A 23,605-nucleotide genomic window follows, 5' to 3' on the forward strand; every position below is an offset into this window, starting at 1 on the left:
TGGACAGACAATAATCGGTATCCCTTATTGCACACATACACATTAAATATATATATATACTGTATATATATATATATATATATATATAAATAAATGTGGTCACTATGAGTTTAAAGAATTGCTCCTCAGTTTCAGGAGCTTTGTAACATTAACCTTTTGAGTGCCAAGTGAATTTGTCAAAATAGGTGTGAAAATTGCCAAGCAAACATTTTTATTCATTATATTGACCTGTAATGTTTACCTTATATAGGAAATATAATCTTTTTTAAACAACATTTTTTATGCAAATTTATATAACATATGCGAGTGACGCTGGCATTTTTAGTGGATATTTTGCACATCTCAAACTCAAAGGGTTAACAACATATTATGCCTCCCTGTGCCCACCAAATTGCTGAGTCTGGCTAATTTCACTGCCCATGTGTGGCCAAACTAGAGACTTATCTACGTATTGCTGTAATGAATGGCAAGGTCCCAGTGTGTGCAGTGGCGTAACTAGAAAATCGCTCAGCCCCCCCCCTTTCAGGAAAAGTTAAATTACTCCAACCCTGCCTTACCCCTACGCTTGCTGATGCCGCGTCTGTAACCAGGATCTGCAGATCTACCTGTCTGCGGTCCCGGCGCTCCTCCTGGCTCCTGCTAATGGACAATGACCGTCACAAAATGGCTGCCCCTAACAGCAGACTGTTTTTAAGGATGCTTGAGGAGGCTGTCTGCTGTAAGGGGGCGGACATTTTGTGAGGGAGATTTTTCATTAGCAGGAGGAGCACCAGGACCACAAACAGGTAGATCTGCGGGTCCTGGTCACAGACGCGGCAGCAAGTAGAGGGTAAGACAGGTCAGGCAGTAGCGCACGCAGGGGGGGTTTCTGAGTACCCAGAAACCCCCCCAGGAGTGTAAGGACCCTAGGCTGCAAGCTGAGGGTCCCCTCTTTCCATGGGTACAAGAATTTTTAAAATCGGCCCTTGGGAACCGGAGATATCTGACTTCAAAGCAGTGGTCCCCATCCAAGCCTGTTAATTGCTATTCCCAGTCAGATATTTCAGGTTCTGTCTGACTTGGAGTTTTGATGAGGGTATATTCCAAAAGCTGGGACTCTCCCCCTTTGATTGACACTAGAAGCTTGTCTCAGCTGTTCCCAGAACTAGAGATATCAGCCTTCCAGCAGCTAGTTACTGCTCCAGCTCTACATACCTGGTATGTAGTTATATATGCTTGTTGGCGGATTGCTCTGCCTCCTGAACTCTGATTCCCTAGTACCCAATAGCATTTGGTAGGTGGGATTCTCTAGTTTTATTTCCATTAAAATCTAAGAAATCTATTTCTGGGAACTGGAGATATCTGCAGTAAAGCAAGCTGTCCTCCCACCAGAAAATTATGAATAATAAGCCCACTACCACCCTGGAAGTTATGTACAGTATTAGGGCCCCTTCATTCAGCCCAATGCCCCCTTCTCCCACCCCATCTCCCACCATATGTGCAGTAAAGTAAAAGTAAATGAGTGGAAATTACTGATCCAGGCCCTACATGCTGAGCGTTTGATATAATACCCCCTACCACCCGCGAGACATCAAAGCTTTCCCCACCCCTACCGCTGGAGGATCGGTAGGGGCCCCAATACATTGCTATGCCCAGGGGTCTACACTGCTTTTATATTATATATATACAGTATATATATGGGTGTGTGTGTATAATTATTATTATTATTTTTATAAATTTGGTCTATCTATAATAATTTAACTGACAAGGCATATAATGGGTCACCTAAGTGTCCATCTCCGTGCTTTACTCCGCCCCTCTGGAAACCCCCTTCTGAAAATCCTGCGTTTGCCACTGTCAGGGCAGCGGTAGCCCCAGCAGACCCCCCACGCCCACACTTACTCTGCGCCACCGCGGGGTCTGCGGGGCTATTGTTACGCCACTGAGTATGTGTTTAAGATTTTGCTTTCATTCAGAACCACATGATACAGTAAATTGTGTTGTTATTTTTTCCAGGTTGCGGATCACATTAAGACAAACAGGACAATTTCAATCGCAAGCAGCTGTATCCTCATATGCCGCTTCGTGCGTGGATGGAGACCCTGGACATCATCTGAAGTTGCAGCCAATGCTCTTTAGCAATGGAGATGCTGCGTCGCTCATCGGTGTTCGCTGCAGAAGTATTAGAAGTTTTTGACCGATCACCCACGGATAAAGAACTGGTTGCCCAGGGAAAAGCTCTTTGCAGAGACTTTATTCAAGCTCGGCTTCAGCGCGCTGGTCTTGGATGGAGTAAACAGGAGCATGGGACATCTTCTGCCGTCGGTGGACGTATGGCAGAGGTGTCTGCCACCTTTCTGAGGCTGGGTCAGTACTCTCATGATATCCGACATATGGTGCATATAGAGCTCCTTCTTTTCTTTTAGAACTATATCAAGCTGGCTTTTAAAATATAGTAACTAACTAACTAACTAACTCATATTCAAATATACACAGTCAGTGCACATAGAGTTGGCCAGGGGCTGGCTGGCAACTTTTAGCCTGGGGGGCAAGACCAGAGCACTGGCCCATAAGTAACAAAAAAGATAACAACATCGCCACAGGCTGCGCCCCCTGTTTAATAACAGGACACCACAGACTGCTGCCCTGTATAATAACAGGACACCACATACTGCTCCCCTGTATAATATCAGGACACCGCAGGCTGCTACCAGCACAAGGATCAGGGGAAGCAGGGCACTGGCACACAGAAACTCACAGTAGCCTGCGGAGGGCTTTTGAACACCCCCACCCCACCCCCTCTGCCATACTTACAGCTGGCTGTGGACGCTTCCGGAAACTCTTACTGTCATAGCTGGTCAGCTCCGCCTCCTTGAGTAGCTGAAGGAGGCGGAGCTGCTCACCTATGGCAGTGAGAGTGGCCGCAGCTTCCACACGGACAGTCCCCTGGCCTAGCACATAACTGAGATTTTGCACAAGCAAAGAAGCTCCAATTGTGGCAGCCGAGGTTTTGTATGTATCAGCCTGGCTTGGTAGGAGAATGGCCACTGAGAGGGGTGCGGGACACGGCACACTGAAAATTTGCCTGTCGTCCCAATCCGCCCCTGCCACAGGCTGCTCACCTGCATAAAAAAAAATAAGAGGACACCACTGGCTGCTCTCCTGCATAAATGAAGAAAAGTACACCACAGGCTTCTCCCTTGCATAAATAAACAACTGGACACCTCAGGCTGCTCTCCTGCATAACTAAAGAACAGGACACCACAGACTGCCTCTCCTGCATAAAGAACACGGCACCACAGGCTGCACCCTTGCAGAAAAAAAAACAGGACACCACAGGCTGCTCCCGCTGTATAATAATTTATGCGTCATGGCATTACTTTTATTATATTATACAGGGGGAGCAGCCTGTGGTGTCGTGGCATTACTTTTATATTATACAGGGGGTGCAGCTTGTGGTGTCATGGCATTATTATTATACAGGGGAAGCAGCCTGTGGTGCCATGGCATTACTTTTATATTATACAGGGAGAGCAGCCTGTGGTATCACAGGCTGCTCCCCCTGTATAATATAAAAGTAATGCCATGACACCACAGGCTGCTTCCCCTGTATAATAATGCCATGACACCACAGGCTGCTCCCCCTGTATAATATAATAAAAATAATGCCATGGCACCACAGGCTGCTCCCCCTGTATAATATAATAAAAGTAATGCCATGACGCATAAATTATTATACAGGGGGGAGCAGCCTGTGGTGTCCTGTTTTTATCTGCAAGGGTGCAGCACATGGCACCATGCCCCCTGGCCCAGCCCGCCCCTGCCCAGCGCACATAATTCGCCATCCCTCCTTCCAGCACACATAATACACTACCCACCCTTCCAGCGCACATTACTGCGATGCACACCCCCAGCACATCAATCTGCGTGACACCCTAAGCACAATACTCCGTGTCAACCCCTACCCACTAATCTGTGGCACTCTTCTCTCCGCGACCCCCCCAAAAGTGAGTTTTTACCAGAGACTCACTCAGCTTTTGACTTGAGACTTTTCTTGAGACTTGTGTCGCTGGCAGGCTGCCAGTGCGGCTGCTCCACCTGTGTCTTTTGCTGGGCTCCTCCAGAGTCCAGTATCCATGTGACAGACTTGCTTTATCAAATGAGGAAGCAAGAGAAGGGAAAAAAACGCTAGGAGGGGAGAGACGTGGGAGAGGGGAGGGCAATTGAGGGGGATCAGTAGGTCTAGACTCTGACAGCGCCGCTGCTGCCTGGCATTGAAAGTGTGTGATGGCGCGGCGGAAGCGCAGACTGTAGCGCACAGCAGGGTATTAGAGCAGTAGGGAGATCCATGCCTGCGCCTCCCCGCACCGCATACCTTGCTGTGCGGGTTGCGCCAGTCCTGGCCACCGCACCAGGACCTCCTGTTCCTGGAAAACCCCAGCGTTGTCTGCCCGGGGAGGAGGGAGTCGCGCGAGCAGTGTCACACTCTTGTGCTCCATCAACGGCCGTGGGAGGAGCTGCGCGCAGCAGCCCTCCCCCGTGGCCATTTTATTTTCTGTCAAAACGCTGCGGCCGCCAGAGGCTGTAGCTGCGGTCCGCAGCCCTGCAAGTAGGGGTAGCGGCCGGTTCTGGCTGGCATTTGGGCCGGCCCACTGGAATCTGTCCCAGCATGCCAGTCCGCTGCTGCACGTAGCCGTGGAGGGCCGTGTCCGCCTTACCTTTTCGTCCACTGCCGGCAGCCATGTTCCTGTAGTCGCAGACATATTTTAAAAGCCTACAGGAACATGGCTGCCGGCAGTGGACGAAAAGGTAAGGCGGACACGGCCCGCAGACCTCCTGATAGAGCGGCCTGGGGGGCACATGGCACCCTGCCCCCCGGCCCAGCCCGCCCCTGGAGTTGGCATATCTATAATGGGTGCAATTTGCTTGGTCCAGGGGGCCCCACACTGCACACCTTGCATCTTCCAGTACTTACCAGGCCACAGCAGCAGCGCTTCAGAAATTAAATACAAAATGGTCTGGAAGCCATTTTTCCAGTGTTTTGTGCATGAGCAGAAGGAAAATCACTGAGAAAATGGCAGTTCTACCATTTTACCAGGGACCTGTGGATGTGTACTAGACCCTGGGAAGCACCAGGGTCCCCTGGAAATACACTGCTCAATAATCATGCAACCCAGCCAAACATACGACTGGGTTGAATGATTATCATTCAGCGTATGGACCTGAACAATGAAAATGGCTGAATATGGTCTGGATTATTTGGCTGTTATCTATCATGTCTGATAAACCCAGCAGTCATTCAGCCAACTCCAGGCAGTGAATGGAGACTGCATCCATACAGCTGGGCCATCTTACCTGTACTGTTGTGAAGTGCATGGACAGCTTGAGACTCCATGTCATGAATGTTGCTAAGAGTCACATACAGTATGGAAACTTTTATGTACTAAATACATTTCTAAATATTACTTGCAGCTCTATTATACACACTCTAGATATTAGGTATAGTGGTCATTTCAGCAGAAATCTAGAACAACCTAATAATATAGTATTAATAACAAAACACTCCCTCACATGCTGCTGGCCACATATTTTCCTATTTTCATAAATCACTAAGAGACTGCTATGGTTATTTAATGAAATACAAACCAGACACTTCTCCCGGAGGCTTTTTCTTTTTACACAGTACATGGAATTTTTGTACAGTACATTAATATTTATGTTCCTACAGTCAAACCTTACCCTTCACAGTGTCCTTCAACCTTGACCATGTCCTTAAACCTGTCAAATCTTTACTGTATAATAGTGCCTTAAAGGTTATATATATATATATATATATATATATATATAAATAAACAGAGAGGCAGCACAATGGGGGGGGGGGGTGCATACCACTCCAGAGGTGTTGCTGGGGGCGCATGCCACTCCAGAGGTGTTGCTGGGGGCGCATGCCACTCCAGAGGTGTTGCTGGGGGCGCATGCCACTCCAGAGGTGTTGCTGGGGGCGCATGCCACTCCAGAGGTGTTGCTGGGGCGCATGCCACTCTGTTGTTTTGGGGGGCGCATGCCTCTCTGGTGTTGCTGGTGGCTAATTCCTCTATGACGAGGATGCCTGCCTCACCCAGGGTGCTGGTGGTGCTTGCCTCACCCGGGGTTCTGGTGGTGTTTGCCTCTCCCAAGGTGCTGGGGGTGCCTGTCTCTCCCGAGGTGCTGGGGACATCTGCCTCACTCTGGGTGCCGGGGGAATCTGACTCTCCTGGGGTGCCGGGGGCTCCTGCCTGGGTGTGGTATAGGATTCCGACAGTCGGGATCCCAACAGTCATTAGCCCGATGTCGGGATCCTGACTGGCCGGACTCAGACAGCATGGTGAGCGCAACAAAGCCCCTTGCGGGAATGGTGGCTCGCTACGCTTGCCACCTATTCTTTTCTCCCTCTATGGGGGTCGTGGACCCTCACGAGGGAGAATAGCGGGTGGCTGTCGGGCACCCGTCTGTCGGAGTTTTGACAGTCGGGATCCCAACGTTGGCTAAATGACTGTCGGGATCCCGACTGTCGGGACCGCGTTCAGCACCCAGAAATAATATCCCTACTAGTCATAAAGGGTGAAATGTAGTTGCTTTCGGCACCCAAAGCTATTGAATTCTTTTTCCTTTCGGTTGCAACCAGCTGTCGGCGCTGGCATTTCAGCTCGCTACACCATGAGGTGGTGAGCTGACGTAAGCGTAAAATGATCCGTATGGGCACCCAAATGGGACTGCTCACATTGTGCCCATTACTTTTATCTGGTTAAGCTGCTTTATGTGACTAAACCCGACCTCTCTGGGAGCGATGTGCATGATAAAAAAACAAGTGAATATCGCCCCCCGGTCTCCTGTCACGATATAACAATTGAATAATAATAGATAAATAAATCTTTATTACCCGCAGTCACAATGCTCCACTAGTGGCATCAGTATCCACGTGTGTTACACAACTGACCATAGATAAATGCAGGTGTGCAGGTATTAGCAAATACAATACAATAATGGGAGGGGGGGGAGTGACTTTATTAAACCCCGTTTATGCGCACAGCATCTATTCCCTCAGCCAGAGGGGCTGGGGGCATGGCTAGAGGCTCACAGAGCCTCCCTGCCATGTCCCCACAGCATCTAAATGGGGACGTGGCCTCGCGGAACATGGTGATTTTAGACCACGCCCCTTTCACAGTAAGTCACGCCCCTGATTTTGGGCACACCCCTTTGTCCCTCCTTACAAGACCAAAAAGTTGGGAGGTATGCAACACTATAAATAATAAATAACCCCTCAGCTTAATCAGATTTGGTCAGACACCACCTGACATTTAGCCTTACTAAATTGGGGCAAATGCACCATCTATTCCCTGACACGCCCACTTTCAGGTTATGCATGATAGCATTCTCCTGAAAGTGGGCGCTTAGCGATATCGTCACCAATATCGTTTAATGTGTATGCACCCTGTGTGCCCTGGGAGATCCAGACAGTTCAAGGTAAGTCGCGAATGATAAGTTGGACAATATCGTCTAATGTGATTGCAGCATAAGTCATTGCTTATTGCTGGCGTGTTCCTCTGTCACCACTTCAGGAGTCACCAGGAACTGTGTAATATAGGGGATAATGCTCCCCCTACTGGCATTATTGCCAGGATTATAAGTCACTTTGAATTCCTTCACCTCCATAAAAGCTCTCAGCTTGCAACCTTAGTTTATATAGTCATGGAGCCACTTGGCGACACCTAAAATCCTTCTACTTTAGTTTCCAGAAGGTGATAGATGATCCCTTACAGAACAGGACCAGTCCTGTATTTAGTAACATAGCATTGTCTATATAATGTGATACACAGAGCTCCTCTGCATGGAAAGTACAGCAGAAACCGCTGCTCCATAGAACTAGGTTTGCTCGCCAGCAACTGTCAGGATTATGGGACATGAGTTATGAAAAACCATCTTGAGCTTGAAAACTTTTCATAACATTGGATTCTGGTTTAAGTTCAGACACTCGAAGTGAATGACACATAATAAATATGCTTCATTTCGCCTAAGGGGTCTATTCATCAAACAGCCATAAAGGTGAAATCTTTAATATTACAATATCTTTACTTTGATCTAAAATCCGTCATCCTACAAGAAAATAGCTCTGTATCTAATTTTCAAAAAAAAAAATGGCACAATTTCATAATGTCATTAGACCAAGATTCTAGGCACATTATCTTGAGCTACTTCGAATCTTTTTCATGGGGTAAAGTCAACCCCTTGATATCTGGTAGATCTGCGGAAGGGTAGAGTTAACCATATCACTTCCTCATTGGTCCTCCAACAGTAGATCAATTATGATCCCAGGAACCTGCTCTATTTTGAATTGGTGACCTCTCCGATAAACCAGGACCTGTTTAGAAAATGATAATGCTTTAGCATGACTAAACTAAGTGCATTTATACGAATTTGCTGTACTATGAGTTATGCTGTACGGACGATGTTATTCTCATTGATCACTGCCGCCAGTGTCGGAACTCCCGGAGGCAATGGAGTCATCTGCCGCCGGGCGCAAGCCTTAGAGGGGGCACTGGCTCCATTGCCCCCCGATGTTTCGCTCACTTGTAAAGTACCCTGATAGTAGGCAGCGGCGCGGCAGGGCCCCTATCCCCCCCCGTCCCCCTGTCAGCTGGTTTGCTGCAGCAGCAGTACTCACTGTGAGTCGGCCGGGAGACTCACAGCAAGTGCAGAACGGGTCAGGTGACACACAGCATATGTGCTCCCGGCAGCCCAGCCCCGCGCAGCGAGCTTCAGCCAGCCGTCAGTCTTGCCTCCAGTCACTGGCAGCTGGCTGCCGTTGAGGGCCCCCAGATAGAAGCATCCCCACATTGAATTTGCGGTGCAGCCTACCCCCGGCCCCCTCCGCCCAGAAGCACATCTGCCACCACCCGCGGGGAAGGCAGAGGCCGCTCTACGCTCCCGCTCAGCCAGACCTGCAGCGCAAATTGAAGCCTACACTGCCAGCAACATCAGGAGAAGCCTGTGAAGCAGCAGCTCAGCGAGCCCGGGATATGGAGCTAGAAGGTGAAGGTACCTGTCACCCCCTCATCCTTCACCATCACCTCACAGCCAGATGGCCCCTGCGTTGTGTGCACTGTCCAGAAGGAATCAGCACCGTGAGGCCCTGTGCGGGTCGGTACAGCCGCCCACCTCCCACTCTGGCCCTGAGTGCCTGCATCCAGGCTGTAGCAGCACCAGGCTTGTGCCCAGTGCCCACCAAGCTCTCTTTTCCTGCCTGACACCCTCCTATATCTATGCCTGACACCAGTGCTATTTTCAGCAGGAACCAGCAGGAACTCAGTTCCTGAACCTCTAATTAAATAGGACATCATCAGGAACTAAAAATGTACTTTCCATAAGATAAGTTTTATTTTAAAGTCACCTGTGAGTGCCTTTGTTTCTAAATACAATATATACATCTATCTCTCCCTCCCTCTCTTTATTATATATATTATTTTTTATTTAATTGATCCACCCCCAGACCTGTAGTTCCTGCACCTATTTTTCCAGAAAAAAAGTACTGCCTGACACCCATGTCACCTCACCCCTCTCTCTGCCTGACTTCCCCTCTAACCCCCTCTCACTTTGTACCTGAACGCTCTCTATTACCCCCTCTCTTTTATCCTTTAATGATCTCACCCCCTTCTCTCTATCCCTGACAACCTCCTGACACTCTCTTGCTCTCCCCTCTCTATCTTTACTTGACACCAGAGGCGGGCTGGGCCGGGTGCCATGTGCCCCCCGGGCTGGTGCAGTTATGCAGCACTGGGGGCCACTGTGTGAGATTCAGGCTGATAAGATTCACGTACCACCAGCCTGAACGGAGGAAACCGGCTGTCAGACTCCAGAGCAGGAAAAACAGCGGCACATGGGATTTGTAGTTTAACTGTTACTGCTCAGACTCTGAGCAGTCAAAGATTAACTACAAATCCCATGATGCCATTGTTCCTGTTAAAGATGGCCACCGCGGAGCTAGACAGCACTTGGGCTGTCCTGGTGTCCTGCCTGTCCCTCCTCCTCTCCTATTGCTCTGCTAGCTGTAGGGGTTAAACAGGAGGGGAGTGCAGAATGAGATCGAGCAGGTGGGCGGAGCTACACGGCAGCCTTCACAGTGAGTGCACAACATGTGAGGACTGGAGGAGGCAACTGCAATAAAGACACTGGGCCCACCCAGTAATAGTGTGATGAGGTACCATATTATGTGTATGTGACAATATATATTATATACATGTGTACTGTGTGTGGCTGTATGCATATGTGTGTCTGCCTGTACATAGATAAGTGTGTGACTATTTGTGACACACACACATATATATATATATATATATATATATATTTATATATATATATATATGACTGTAAATATATGTGACTGTATATATATGTGACTGTATGTGTGTAACTGTACATATGTACTGTATGTTTTAAACATCCCATCATCTTACCCGTCTTCTTCAGCATGTTCAAACTTAACACTTTAACCTTATTACTATGTAAACCTGAAATAATGACTCGGAGACTTAGGTTTGGCAGAACTTGTTAACTGATTTATTTGTAAACTTTTAAACTAATTTTTGTTGTTGAATTGATTGATTAATTAATGGTGGCCAAGAAAGAACGGCTACTAAACTAAACTCCACCCCAACTACAAACGTAACTGGCCTAACTCATAACAAGCGGTATCCAACTCAACCTTGTCATCTTGACTACCCACCCCTCCGGGTGAGGTCGCTGACCCCGACACGGGTGTTACAGCAACAGGCCTAAGCCAATGAGAGGTGAGTGCACCGAAAACAAGCCATGTACGCAAAACTCAAACACCTATATATATAACTAATTTATTAAAAACTTAATCAAGTCCATCTCATCTTGTGCCATTATAATGGCACAAGACCGACGCGATGCTCCCGATTTCAATGTTAAAAAATATTTTAACATTGAAGCCTATGGCAAAATCGGGGGCATCGCGTCGGGACCAATGTTAATGGTCCCGACCGACGCAATGCCCCCGATTTTTCCTTTTGCCGGCAAAATGGACCTGATTTCAAAGGAACACGATCCCAAAGTACCTTAACTTAAAGGAACACGATCCCAAAGATTGTGGCCGTGCTAGGAAACAAGTACCAAATAATAGATCAGAACAAATAATTGCAATAAAATAATAAAGACCAGTTTTTAATTGGCAAAAAAAAAAAAAACAGCCATAAAGGTGCCAAAACCAAACATTCCTTTTTGTGGTGATTCTAGAACAGGTTTGAGGGTGAAAATTATCCATCCTACTAAAGCCTACAGTAACCTGAAGTCTGGCAGTACTAGTGCACATTGTGAGGGCACATAGATGAATGATGGATACCAATGGACCACGTCTCTCACTTGCAATGGACCACGTCTCTCACTCAAGCTAGTTACCATAGGTAGGAGCAGACTGATGTGTTTGTTCCTGAAATTGGAGTTTGCTAAATAGTACAATTGCACCAGTGTTGTCTGTTGCTCACCCGGTCCTCTGACGTCCGCGTTGTCCCCTGGCATCCGCGGCGGCCATCGGAGTCATCTTCAGTGGCATCCCCGCTCCCAAGGATACATTGCGCGGGTGTGCGCATGCACCGGTGATTTCATTATAATAACCTTCCATGGGCAGCCTCAGTCAGGGTGTGAGCTATGAGTGGATCCTGTCTCTTCATCTTCTGCATGAAGTCACTCACATGTGGGAGGTAGGTTTTTGGGGCATACTATTTATACACATGTTTTGAGGGAAATAATATCCTGAAAAAAAATTAGTAAATGTTCCCTGAAAGTTTTACAGAGGTTCCGCAGCAAATCTCACAGATATCTGTTGTGCTTTTCCTGTTTCCCATCACTGGCATCAGTAAGCCCAACTGCCCTTGAAGAAGCCACATTCAGTGATTTAGGGGCACCAAAATTAAATGATGTCTTGGCCTGCCCCAATCAAAAAGAATGTGGCAACCTTAACTTCAAGCACCGTTTGCTCCAATCCAAAACCACTGGAATCACTGTATAATGCTAATTACATTCAAAACAACTGGCACATTCCTTAACCTTGTGAGATGGGATGCCAGCTACAGCTGAGGTCGTGCTTGAAGATTATTTCTTTCTACAATAATGAAATCTTCTTCTTTTTTTTTCAATAGAGTAATTTTATTATTTTAAAGATCTTCATAGGGATGGCCATCGACCCTCGATGGTTCAAAATCTTCGATGATTTAAGATTATGTAGAATAGTTTTTCTATTGATGGGAGAGAAGCAGATGGTTCTCCTCCATCGATGGCATGGCATAACCAAATATTTTTTTTCCTCGCAAAGGTGCAGGGACACAGAGCAGAGCTCCGCCCCCGACACCTGTAAAGTCCTGCCACCAGGTTCTGATTGGCCCATGGGCCAGACAATGAAAGAAAATAGATGAACATCGATAGTCAATAACATTGATGGTCATCCATTACATATTATGCTGCCATTGATGACTGTTTGTACTATCATCATCGATGGTAACCTTCAATGGCTGATTCCGACAAACCAAATCCGACTTTAAAACAAGTCAGATCTGTTTTGTCGAAAACATCCACGTATTGTCAAATTCACGGCTGTTTCTCGACAATCCACAGCCATTTTCGCAGACATGCCCCCTTTTCGACAGGCAGAACATGTGAGCGGCTTGCAATGGGATTTGAAATCATTTGCACAGGAGCAAATGGATTTGCAGCCTCACACCTTAATTCGCAAGCAGTATTACACTTAACAGGCGGCACTGATAAACACCCCCGAAAATATTTTTATCACCACGTTGAGCAGTAATGGAAAATAGATATTTTCAGGGCTATTTTATAAATCAGCACATATGTCTTTAATATGTTTTATAACTAGCTCTAATCAATGGCAAATCATAGTTTTACAAATAAACTTTAAAGATGTGTTATGTTCAGTATGTGTCATATGATTCAAGCACACCCACAAAATGTCACTGTATTATACAGTATGCTCCATCCTTCTTTCTATTTATCTTTATTGTTTTCTTCTTCTAGCACTGATTTAGCTTTTTTATTATTTGCAAGCCAGCGCTTCATCTCTGGGCTAATCAGCCTACAAGCAGACGGCCGGGGGGCCCTACAAGTTTTATCCCTGGGCACATGGCTTCTCTGAGCTGCTACACCCCCAGCAGTCACATGGGCTGCTATAATTCTGAACTAGAGCATTTGCCTTTTTGAACTTGGCTTATAAAGAGCTGGAATCCACATAGGAATAGTCTGTAACTATATTCATCTGCAGCACAGGCAAAACAAAAACTTATCATCCCTTGCTAGTACAATATAATCCAAAATGTTTTACGGTAGTGTGCTGGCTGTTATCTGGAAACAAACTTGTTTTAGGCACATGCAAGGACACAATTCTGCCATAGCAGTCTATGCAACTGCTGAGAGCTTTTTGGAAATAATGATATATATGATAATGTAGTGTGTGTTCAGTCCACTCCCTGGGAATTTTCCTGATGCAGCAGCGCTGGGTACTCAGTGGTAGATTTATTAAGCTTGGTGAAGTGATAATGTGGCTGGTACTTTATCACCGGCCAATCAGCTCCTAACTGTGAATTTACAGGCTTGGTTTGAAAAATATATATAGGTGTGCCAGCGCTGGCTGTTCCAATGATTAAGCAAGACGGTTCTCAAAAATTATACAAATTTATTAACAATAAAACATTAAAATAACTAAATGAAAATATATATATTATGAGAGTGAATCATTAAACAAAAAGTCAATGTATACAATTAAAAGTTATATCACAGGGATAATTATTGCGTGATTTTTCCGTTGGAATTTCCAAATTAATAAAAAGCTGACAATATGATTATATTACCATCCTGGTAGATATTGTATCCAGATTCGGATGACGCGAGAGTACTTTTGGTTTGCTCTATAATTTAAAGGGCTCAAGCCTCCCACTCGGACGTTTTCCTCCTTTGCTGGATTTTTAGGAACAATGCAGATATCCCATAGAAGATGGATCCAGATATTTGGAGTAGCGTCAGTGGAAGATGGACAGGTCACTGGTAGACTGGATGGTGTCAGCAAGGAAAATGATGATAAATAGCCATCATCATTTTCCTTGCTGACACCATCCAGTCTACCGGTGACCTGTCCATCTTCCACTGACGCTACTCCAAATATCTGGATCCATCTTCTATGGGATATCTGCATTGTTACTAAAAATACAGCATGACTTGGGGATCAGCGTGAAGTATGATGATTGGACAGACTAGACAATAGGCGGCTAACTCATCCATTAATTCTAATTTAAAATTAAATTCCTTTCACATATATTCATTCCTGCAAAATTGCATCAGATTTTCCCTCAAGTCTGCTGGCAGCAATGCTCCTACATACATACATACATCAATGGTGGAAATACCCCCTTATATAAAAATTACTGGACGAAAGAGCATCTCTGGTAAATAAATTGATCAGCGTGTCCCCACCCAAGCACCCCTTACATACACTGCTATGTACACCCATTATATCCCTCTCTTTATGGCCAAATGTACAGCATGGCTTAGCTTTTGATTGCTGCTAACTGAAAGCAAATCGAGGCTCCGTCAGTATCAGCCTAACTTAATAATATTTGGTATTTAGCTTTTATGGAATATATAACTTCCCTCCTTCATAACACTGTTAAAATGTCAAGCTATTTGGACCCTTGGTACTCTACATTCTACAGTTGGTTGCCCGGAGTTTAATGAAAGTGGTCTTCTTTGGGTTCTGCAGTCAAGGGCATGTTTCCTTCCCCCCTCTACCCTCCTTTTCATACCTCCCATCACCCCCCTCCCCTAGACTGTTTCACTATACCTCACAACTTTACTGCAAGTTCAGAGTGGCCTGAAAAGGGGTGGAATCACAGAGGGAGGGTCAGGTTGGGAGAGGCATTGATTACTGAATTGATGTCATGTGCATGCCATCTATCAGTGCAGGGAGGGGAGCTGTTGGGCTCCCCGAGTAGATGGCAATGCTGTACACATTTTTTTTTTTATCAATGCTTTATGTGTGATCAGTGCTATTTTTCAGCAGGAACCAGCAGGAACTCAGTTCCTGAACCTCTTATTCAATATGACATCATCAGGAACTGGGTTCCTGAACCTCTTCTGAGCCAAAATTTACTTTCCATAAGATAAGTTTTATTTTAAAGTCCCCTGTGAGTGCCTTCATTTCTAAATACAATATATACATCTCTCTCTCTCTCTCTCTCTCTCTCTGGGGGAGATTCTCTAAGCTAAAAATGTGGTAAAAACCCTGTTATCGGGGTTTTTACCGCATTTTGGGTTACCGCGGCGGGGGGCATCGCCAGAAAAATCCATAGCCAATGGGCTTCTATCGCAACCCTCCGCCGCCCCCCTGCTGGGACCCGGCGACTCTCACCGCAAAGGACAGCTCTTAACGCAAGAGCTGTCCTTTGCCTTAATTATCGCATATGTTACAGCATATGCGATAATTAAATATGCGATGGGCGGCGAAGGGGGCGGAGATTCTTAGAGAATCTCCCCCAATCTCTCTCTCTCTCTCTGGGCGAGATGTACTAAAGGGAAAATGCTGTAAAACCCCCGTTTTACCGCATTTTCCTATGTACTATTACCCGGCCGCACCGTTATCGCAGGGCAGGGTATCGCCACCTTTGGGTGGCGATACCCTAAAGAAGCCTATGGGCTTCTTTTCGCCGCGTCGCCGCAACCCCGCCGCCTCGCCCACCCCCCCTTTCCCCCCTCCCTTGGGCTTACCTTCTTGCAGGTCCTCCTGGACCCCGGTAGGTAAGCCCTTCCTCCCCCTATCAACACAGCCGGACGTCCTTCCAGCTGCAGGGGGGGAGGAGGAGGCGCCGGGGACAGCCTGCTTAGCTGTCTCTGGCGTGTAGGCTGCAGAAGCCGGCTGGGAGGTAACGGGGACCCCCCGCAGACCAGAGTACAGGTATCGCGGGGGGGCTCCGTTACCGCACCGCGATGCCAGCCGCATATGTTAGTACATATGCGCTGGCATCGCGGCAGGGGGGGTGCGCGAAGGGCGGCAATGTATTTTAATACATCTCGCCCTAACTCTTTTTATTTTATCAACCCACCCCCAGACCCGGAGTTCCTGGACCTATTTTTCTGGGAAAATACCACTGTGTGTGATTATTAGTACATGGCATGTGATTGTTTTCTGTTGTTGTTTCTTGTCAACTATTATACTAAATAAAGAGATTTATTCTATTATTTCTTGTGGACATGTGCTAAAGAACGTCTAAAGCGAATCAGTGTCAGGTGAATTATCTCCAACCTTAAAGTTTATCTATATTACTGCATGAGTTATACAAATGGCAGGCATATTTTGGAGACCAAAAATGCATTATTATATATATATTATTTAAACTATATTGTTAACCATGGATACTTTATTCGGAAATATAATTGACTAGTTACTACCCCGTCAAAATGCCGAAACAATATAACAGTAATGTCAGCGCCGGCAGCTTTGCGTGGCCGAACTGAACAACTATGGAATTGGGTGCTAGTGATCGCAGGTACGCAAACCATTTGAATGCCCCCCATACAGGTGAGATGAGCATCAGCCATTTATTATATACTGTAGGATGAAGCCAGAATGGTTGTTATTTATTTCCATATGTACTACCTTAAGTTCCTTGAGATGAGGTGGACTAATTCCAGTTTTGGTTTTCTTGTTTCTTTGCAGCTGATGAACTGGAGTACATGAGACCAGCCGTGTACAGGAATATATCCCGGCAGCTGAACATCTCTCTCTCCTCAGAGTCTATTCTCTCAGATGCCTTTCTGGCAGTTGCTGCAGAGATATTCACAGCAGGTACTATAATGGGTACAATGCGTCTGTCATCTACACCCAGAGGAGACAGTCTTTATGTACATGCAAATTTTTCAAATATTCACAATTTACTGTAAACCGGCAACATCTCAGAGATAGGAGGACTAACTTTTCCTGAGAACTTGTCCTCTGCCTTGGATGTAAATATGCCTCATTACTTATGGTGATGTTGATTTGTTATAGGGGGGTAATTCAGACCTGATCTCATGGGCGCAAATTCAGACGGTCAGCTTTCAGTTAAGCCGCCGTCCTGCTAGGGTGAAATTCCATGCAAATGAATGGTAAAATAGTAACATAGTAATTAAGGTTGAAAAAAGACATTAGTCCATCGAGTTCAACCTATTTGACTTCAGTAAATCATATCTATAGGATTCCCTTAGCGACCAAAAATGCATCCAGTTTTGATGTAAATTCATTAACAGTAGTTACTGTAACCACCCCAACCAGCAATGAGTTCCAGAATTGTACTGCTCTAATGGTGAAGAATCCTCTTCTTAATTCAGTACAGAATTTTTTTTTCCTCGGGCCTCAGTACATGCCCGGGTGTCCTAAGTATAGGCCTGTTAGTGATCAATCATCTCCCAGTTCCATATGATTCCCAATCCTGTATTTAAACATACTAATCATATCACCTCTCATCCTCCATTTCTCCAGTGAAAACATATTCATCCTGGTTAACCTATCTTTGTATTCTAGTAATTCGAGACCTTTTACTAGCTTAGTTGCCCTTCTCTGTACCTATTCCAATTCATTTATGTCCTTTTAGGTGCGGTGCCCAGAACTGAACACAGTATTCCAAGTGTGGTCTTACCAATGTCTTGTGAAGAGGCACTATCACATTGGCATCCCTTGAATCCATTCCCCTTTTAATGCATGCCAGTATCCTGTTTGCTTTTGCTGCTGCACTTGAGCAGTGTGCACTATTACCCAATATTTCATCTATGATGACCCCCAAGTCCTTCTCTATAGCAGAATTCTCTATAATAACTCCATTTAGCCTATAAGTAGCTTGTTAATTTTCCCATGTTCCCATAATTAATTTCTTCACATTTATCAATGTTATTTTCCACCTTTCCACCCACCTTTCTAGTTTAACTAAGTCACGTTGTACTGTATCCACATCCTCTCCTGAGCAAATATTGCCATTTTACTCACTATGTCACTTCCTATATCATTAATGAATATATTAAACAAGGTGTGTCCCAATATTGATCCTTGCAGTACTCCACTTTGAACCTTACTCTCTGCCCCCGATTGTGCAACCAGTTTTTAAACCATTTATAAATTTTATCTCCTAACCCTAAATATCCTAGTTTTATTAATAACCTTTTATGAGGCACCGTGTCAAAAGCTTTAGCAAAATCAAGAAGTATTACTTCAACAGATTTCCCTAAATCCAGCCTCCCTACTAACTTCCTCATAGAAGCTAATTATCATGATCTATTTTTGACGAACCCATGCTAAGCCTTACTTATCACCTTCGCCTTTTCTAAGAAATGTTGGATACTATCTCTTATTATTCCTTCTAATATTTTCCCCACGATGGATGTAAGGCTGACTGGTCTATAATTTTCAGGGTTAGTTTTGCTACCTTACTTCCATATTGGTACTACTTTAGCTATGAGCCAGTCCCTTGGTACCATCCCCAAGTTTATTGATACCTCGAATATCAGATATAATGGTAGTGCTATGACAGAAATACACAAAAATAGTAGCGCTGAACAATAATAAAATTTACAAATTTAATAAAGACATATAGTGCACATACAAATTAAAGTAAACATATGCACCAGCACCTCAATTGATTGGCTGCCTACAATCAGGGGTCCATTCCTAGTATACCGCCTAATTCTCCAGAAAAGCTACAAGGTCACCTTAGTATTGTGGAGGTGTATATATTTACCACAAGGGTAGTCCAAATGTGGATTATTCCGTTTAGGATTGCATGTCAGCAGAGTCCATCAAATGGCAGTGAGGGGATTTCCCCAAAGTTCCATATAAGCGGTAAAAAGATGGAAAAGCACTCCGGTGGCGGCTGGTCTGGATCCGGTTTGGCAGGTAAGTAGCAGGTAGGTGGCTGGTGCAGTGGTGCCTGATGCGTTTCGCTGCAGCCAAGTGCAGCATTCGGCTGCAGCGAAACGCTGCAGAATTAGGCGGTATATATATATATATATATATATATATATATATATATACCGCTGGAGAATTAGGCGGTATACTAGGAATGGACCCCTGATTGTAGGCAGCCAATCAATTGAGGTGCTGGTGCATATGTTTATTTTAATTTGTATGTGCACTATATGTCTTTATTAACCCCTTCACGACATTGCCTTTTAAGGTATTTTTTTTTTTCCTCCTTGCGTTCAAATAAGCGTAACTTTTTTAATTTTCCGGCTATATAGACACATGAGGGCTTTTTCTTTGCGGGACAAGTTGTACTTTGTAATGGTACCATTTACTATACCGTATAATATTCTGGGGAATCAGGAAATAATTCAATGTGGGGTAAAAAAAAAAAAAACCGCCATTGCACAATTTTGCGCTGGTTACGGTTTTTTTGGAGTTCATAGTTCGTTTAAAATGATGGGTTATCTTTATTCTATGGGTCGTTTCGATTCTGGTGATACCAAACTTATATAGTTTTCGTTATGTTTTACCACTAAAAAAAAAAATCGCAACTTTTACGGTTTTTCTAATTTGCGTTGCGTCGCCATGTTCTGCGGCTTATAACTTTTTTATTTTTCCACCTACGGACCTGGGTGAGGGCTCATTTTTTGCGGGCTGAAGTGTACTTTTTAATTAATACCATTATGGGATATGGGCGACTTTCTGATCTCTTTTAGTTATTTTTTTTTGGGTACGCGATGCGACCAAAAAACGTAGTTTTGGCGTTGGGGATTATTTTCCGTTTACGCCTTTAACCGTGCGGGATAACTAATGTTATATTTTAATAGATCGGACTTTTAGGAACGCGGCGATACCAAATATGTTTATTTTTTTTATTTTTTATTTATTTTTATTTGGGAAATGGGGAAAGGGGGGTGATTTGAACTTTTAATATTTTTTTATTTTTTTTTTATTTTTAAACTTTATTTTTATTTATTTTTTACTTTTACTACAAGGCCCCCTAGTGTACTTGACCACTAGGGGGCGCGATCGCCTGTACTAGGTTCAGCCATAGAGCTCTATGGCTGAACGTAGTGATTTTATGCACTTCCTATTACATCCTGCCTGAGGCAGGATGTAATAGGTATGCATACACGGCCAGCACAGGGGTCTACATTAGACCCCTGGCTACCATGGCAACCGATCGGCACCCTCCGATCTCGCTGCGGGGGGCCCCGATCGGCGCCGGAGGGGGGCGCCCCCCCCTCCGATCAGCTATTTAAGCACTGCGGGCGCTTTGCCCGCGGTGCTTAAAGGGTTAAACGGCCACGATCGGCGAACTCGCCGCTCGTGGCCGTGAGAGCAGGGACCTGGCTGTAATATACAGCCATTACCTGCTCTCTTTCAAGCCAGCTCACTCCGTGAGCTGGCTTGATTCCCCCGCAACCGACATATGACGTATATATACGTCATATGTCGTGAAGGGGTTAAATTTGTAAATTTTATTATTGTTCAGCGCTACTATTTTTGTGCATTTTTGTCTTTTTCTAAGGGACTCTCAATCCCTTGTTTAGTTGCAGCTTCACACCACATCCCACCACAGCATCCATTTGTGTTGTTTTACAACCACCTTTGCCTATTTTCTAGTGCTATGACAGAACTCAATTATTTTAATATCCTAGGGTGTATTTTTGTCCGGGCCAGGCGATTTGTTACTATGAAGGTTCTGTAATCTATTTTTGACTATTTCCTCACTCAACAATAATAGAGTCTGGCAGCAATCAAGAGCCAAGCATTTAATCTGCGGGAGATTCTCTGAATATTCTTATCTTGTAAATACCGAAGCAAAAAATTAATTGAATATTTCCGCTTTCACTTTTCCTTCTATTACCAGGGTAACCTGCTTATTTTTTAGTGCGATGATATTTTCCTTGCTTAACCATTTGTTTTTATATAACTGCTGAATTTTTTTGGATTAGATTTGCTATCTGCGGCTATTTTATGTTCAGTCTCCAATTTAGCCATCTTGATTGTATTTTTACATTTCTTATTACATTCTTTATATGCGGCAAATAATCGAATGTCCCATCTTGTTTAAATGCTTTTGAATGCCCTCCTTTTTTTAGCTATTTCAAATTTGACTTTGCTGTTAAACCACATTGGTTTCCTTTTGAAATATGTTCTTTTATTTACCCTAGGAATAAATTTATCTGTGCCCTCCTGTAGTATTTTTAAAAAAGTTTGCCACCTTAATACAATAGTAATATACATACATCTAAATAATTCCTTACAGTTAAGTTTAAATGAAACGTGATCATATTGTGATCACTGTTCCCCAATGTCTCCCTTTTGGTTATGTTAGTAAAAATGTCCGCGTTGTTGCTTATCAAGAGATCCTGGTTTGACTTTTGTATTTCTGGTTGGACTTTCAATAAATTGATACAAATAGTGGTCATTCAGGGCATCCAATAAACGGTACTACCTATCCTATCTTTCCAGTTTATTTTTGGGTAGTTAAAGTCATCCATAATAAAAAATGCCCCCTAAAGCTGGCCTTCCTCCTCCATATTTATGTTGGGTGGTTTACATGTTCCTTCAGTACTATACGTTTTTTAGCCCCATACCGATTCTACTAATTCCATTCCTCATATATGTTTTGAGAAAAGCCCATTAAAGGGCTGAAACGTCAACCGATTATTCGGCTACTTGTATTTATTTATCCCAGTCCCGAGTGCCACGCTCCTTCATTCTCTATATATATATATATATATATATATATATATATATATATATATATATATATATATATATATATATATATATATTCCCTTATGAATGGTTTAAGGATGGCTTAACATATAAACATACCCCCCCCCCCTTTCTACCTATCTATTTTTTCTAAACAGACTATAACCTTCTATGTTAGCCTCCCACTAATGTGTTTTGTCCCACCAAGTTTTAGTAACGCCTATGAGATCAAAATCTTCCTCCAAAACTAGAGTCCCTAGTTCCCCCATTTTACTAGTTAAATTCCTAGCATTCAGATTAAGGCATTTCAGCTCTCATTTTCCTTTGCCTTTGTCATGTTACCTGTTACAGTTGCAGAAGGTTCCTGTAACAATAAATCAGTATCATAGACAATATTTGTATTTGGCTGTGTGACTCTCATACACCTTTTGAATACCTTGTTCCCTTCTTCCTCCCTTCCCCTTGCTTCCTCCACAATGTAGCTGTCTTATGCTGGGTACACACCAGGACAACTAGGGCCCGATCCCCACAATCTAGATCCAATTCCAATCAATTGGATGTAGATTGTGTGCTGATTGGGCCCTTTTCTGACCTGGTGTGGACCGATACCGATCCGATGCACGGTCCCGCGGGTCGGTCGGTCGTTATTGAGATCCTACCTGCTGCAGGTAGGATCTCGATGACGACCATACAGCCGGGTGCGGGTCGCCATCGGATCGGACCCGCTCACGGTGCACATCGTGAGCGGGTCGTGCCCCCCCCCGCGTCACCGTGAGCGGGTCGGACGAGACACTGACGACCCGCTCACAATGTGCATCGTGAGCGGGTCGTCCTGGTGTGTACCCCACATTAGTCCTCTATTCTACACTCATTTATTGATTTAAGGTTTCTAACTATACCCTCCCCCCACTCACCTAGTTTCAAACCTCCTAAAGCCTTCCCACCATTCTGCCCATAAGCACCCCTGCCCCCTCCTCGTTCAGGTGCAATCTGTTGCAGCAAAAGAGATAGCACCTGACCGAGAAGTCCACTCAGTTTTCTAGGAACTCAAATCCCTCCCTCCTGCACCAGTCTTTGAGCCACACGTTAACCTCCCTAATCTCCCTCTGTCTCCCTGGGCTAGCTCATGGCACAGGCAATATTTCTAAGATTATTACCTTAGATGTCCTCGTCCTAAGTTTATTGTCTACATCCCTAAAGTCTTTTTTTAAGACCTCCCATCTACCACTGACTGTCTTTGGTGCCAACATGCACCAAGACAGCTGGGTCTTCCCCAGCCCCTCCCAATAATCTGTCCACCCGGTCTGCGATATGATGTACTGAGCACCCAGGAGACAACAGACTGTACGCCGATCACGGTCCTGATAACAGATTGCCCTATCAACTGTCCTAATAATTGAATCCCCTACCGGTAAGCTGCAAACTCTGCTCAAAGTTAGATATCTCCCTCAGTGTTACAATGTGTTGCTCTAGAGCATTGGTCCTCAAACTGCGGCCCTCCAGATGTTGTGAAACTACAAATCCCAGCATGCCTTGCCACAGTTTTAACACTCCCTTATAGCAAAGCTGTGGCAAGGCATGCTGGGATTTGTAGTTTCACAACATCTGGAGGGTCGCAGTTTGAGGACCCATGCTCTAGAGCCTTGACCTTGGCTTCTAGAGCAATCACCTGCTTGCATCTGGTACAGGCAGACATACTCGCCTTTAAACAGGCCTTAGGCGAATACATCTGCACACTGGTGGAGATTCTTGCTGTGTAAATGGAAGTGTACGGCTACACATCCATTGGCAGCAGAGCAAATATGTCCAAAACCCATCGTAGCAGTATCCCCATCAAATGATTTTTACACTGGG

The 23,605-nt window shown here is 44.8% G+C and overlaps 1 protein-coding gene across 1 annotated transcript in view; it reads left to right on the forward strand.

Annotated features, from left to right (window-relative positions):
• Positions 1–23,605, forward strand: part of BOK (BCL2 family apoptosis regulator BOK) — a 55,533-nt gene that overhangs the window by 19,096 nt on the left and 12,832 nt on the right. The window contains exons 2-3 of the mRNA XM_083178204.1: positions 1,996–2,346; positions 16,751–16,879. Of these exons, the coding sequence (XP_083034330.1) occupies positions 2,121–2,346; positions 16,751–16,879 (355 nt within the window). The 5' untranslated portion in view covers positions 1,996–2,120. The remainder of the gene's footprint in view (positions 1–1,995; positions 2,347–16,750; positions 16,880–23,605) is intronic.

The sequence above is a fragment of the Crinia signifera genome, chromosome 3, assembly GCF_055691185.1.
Source record: "Crinia signifera chromosome 3, ASM5569118v1, whole genome shotgun sequence".
Lineage (NCBI taxonomy): Eukaryota > Metazoa > Chordata > Amphibia > Anura > Myobatrachidae > Crinia > Crinia signifera.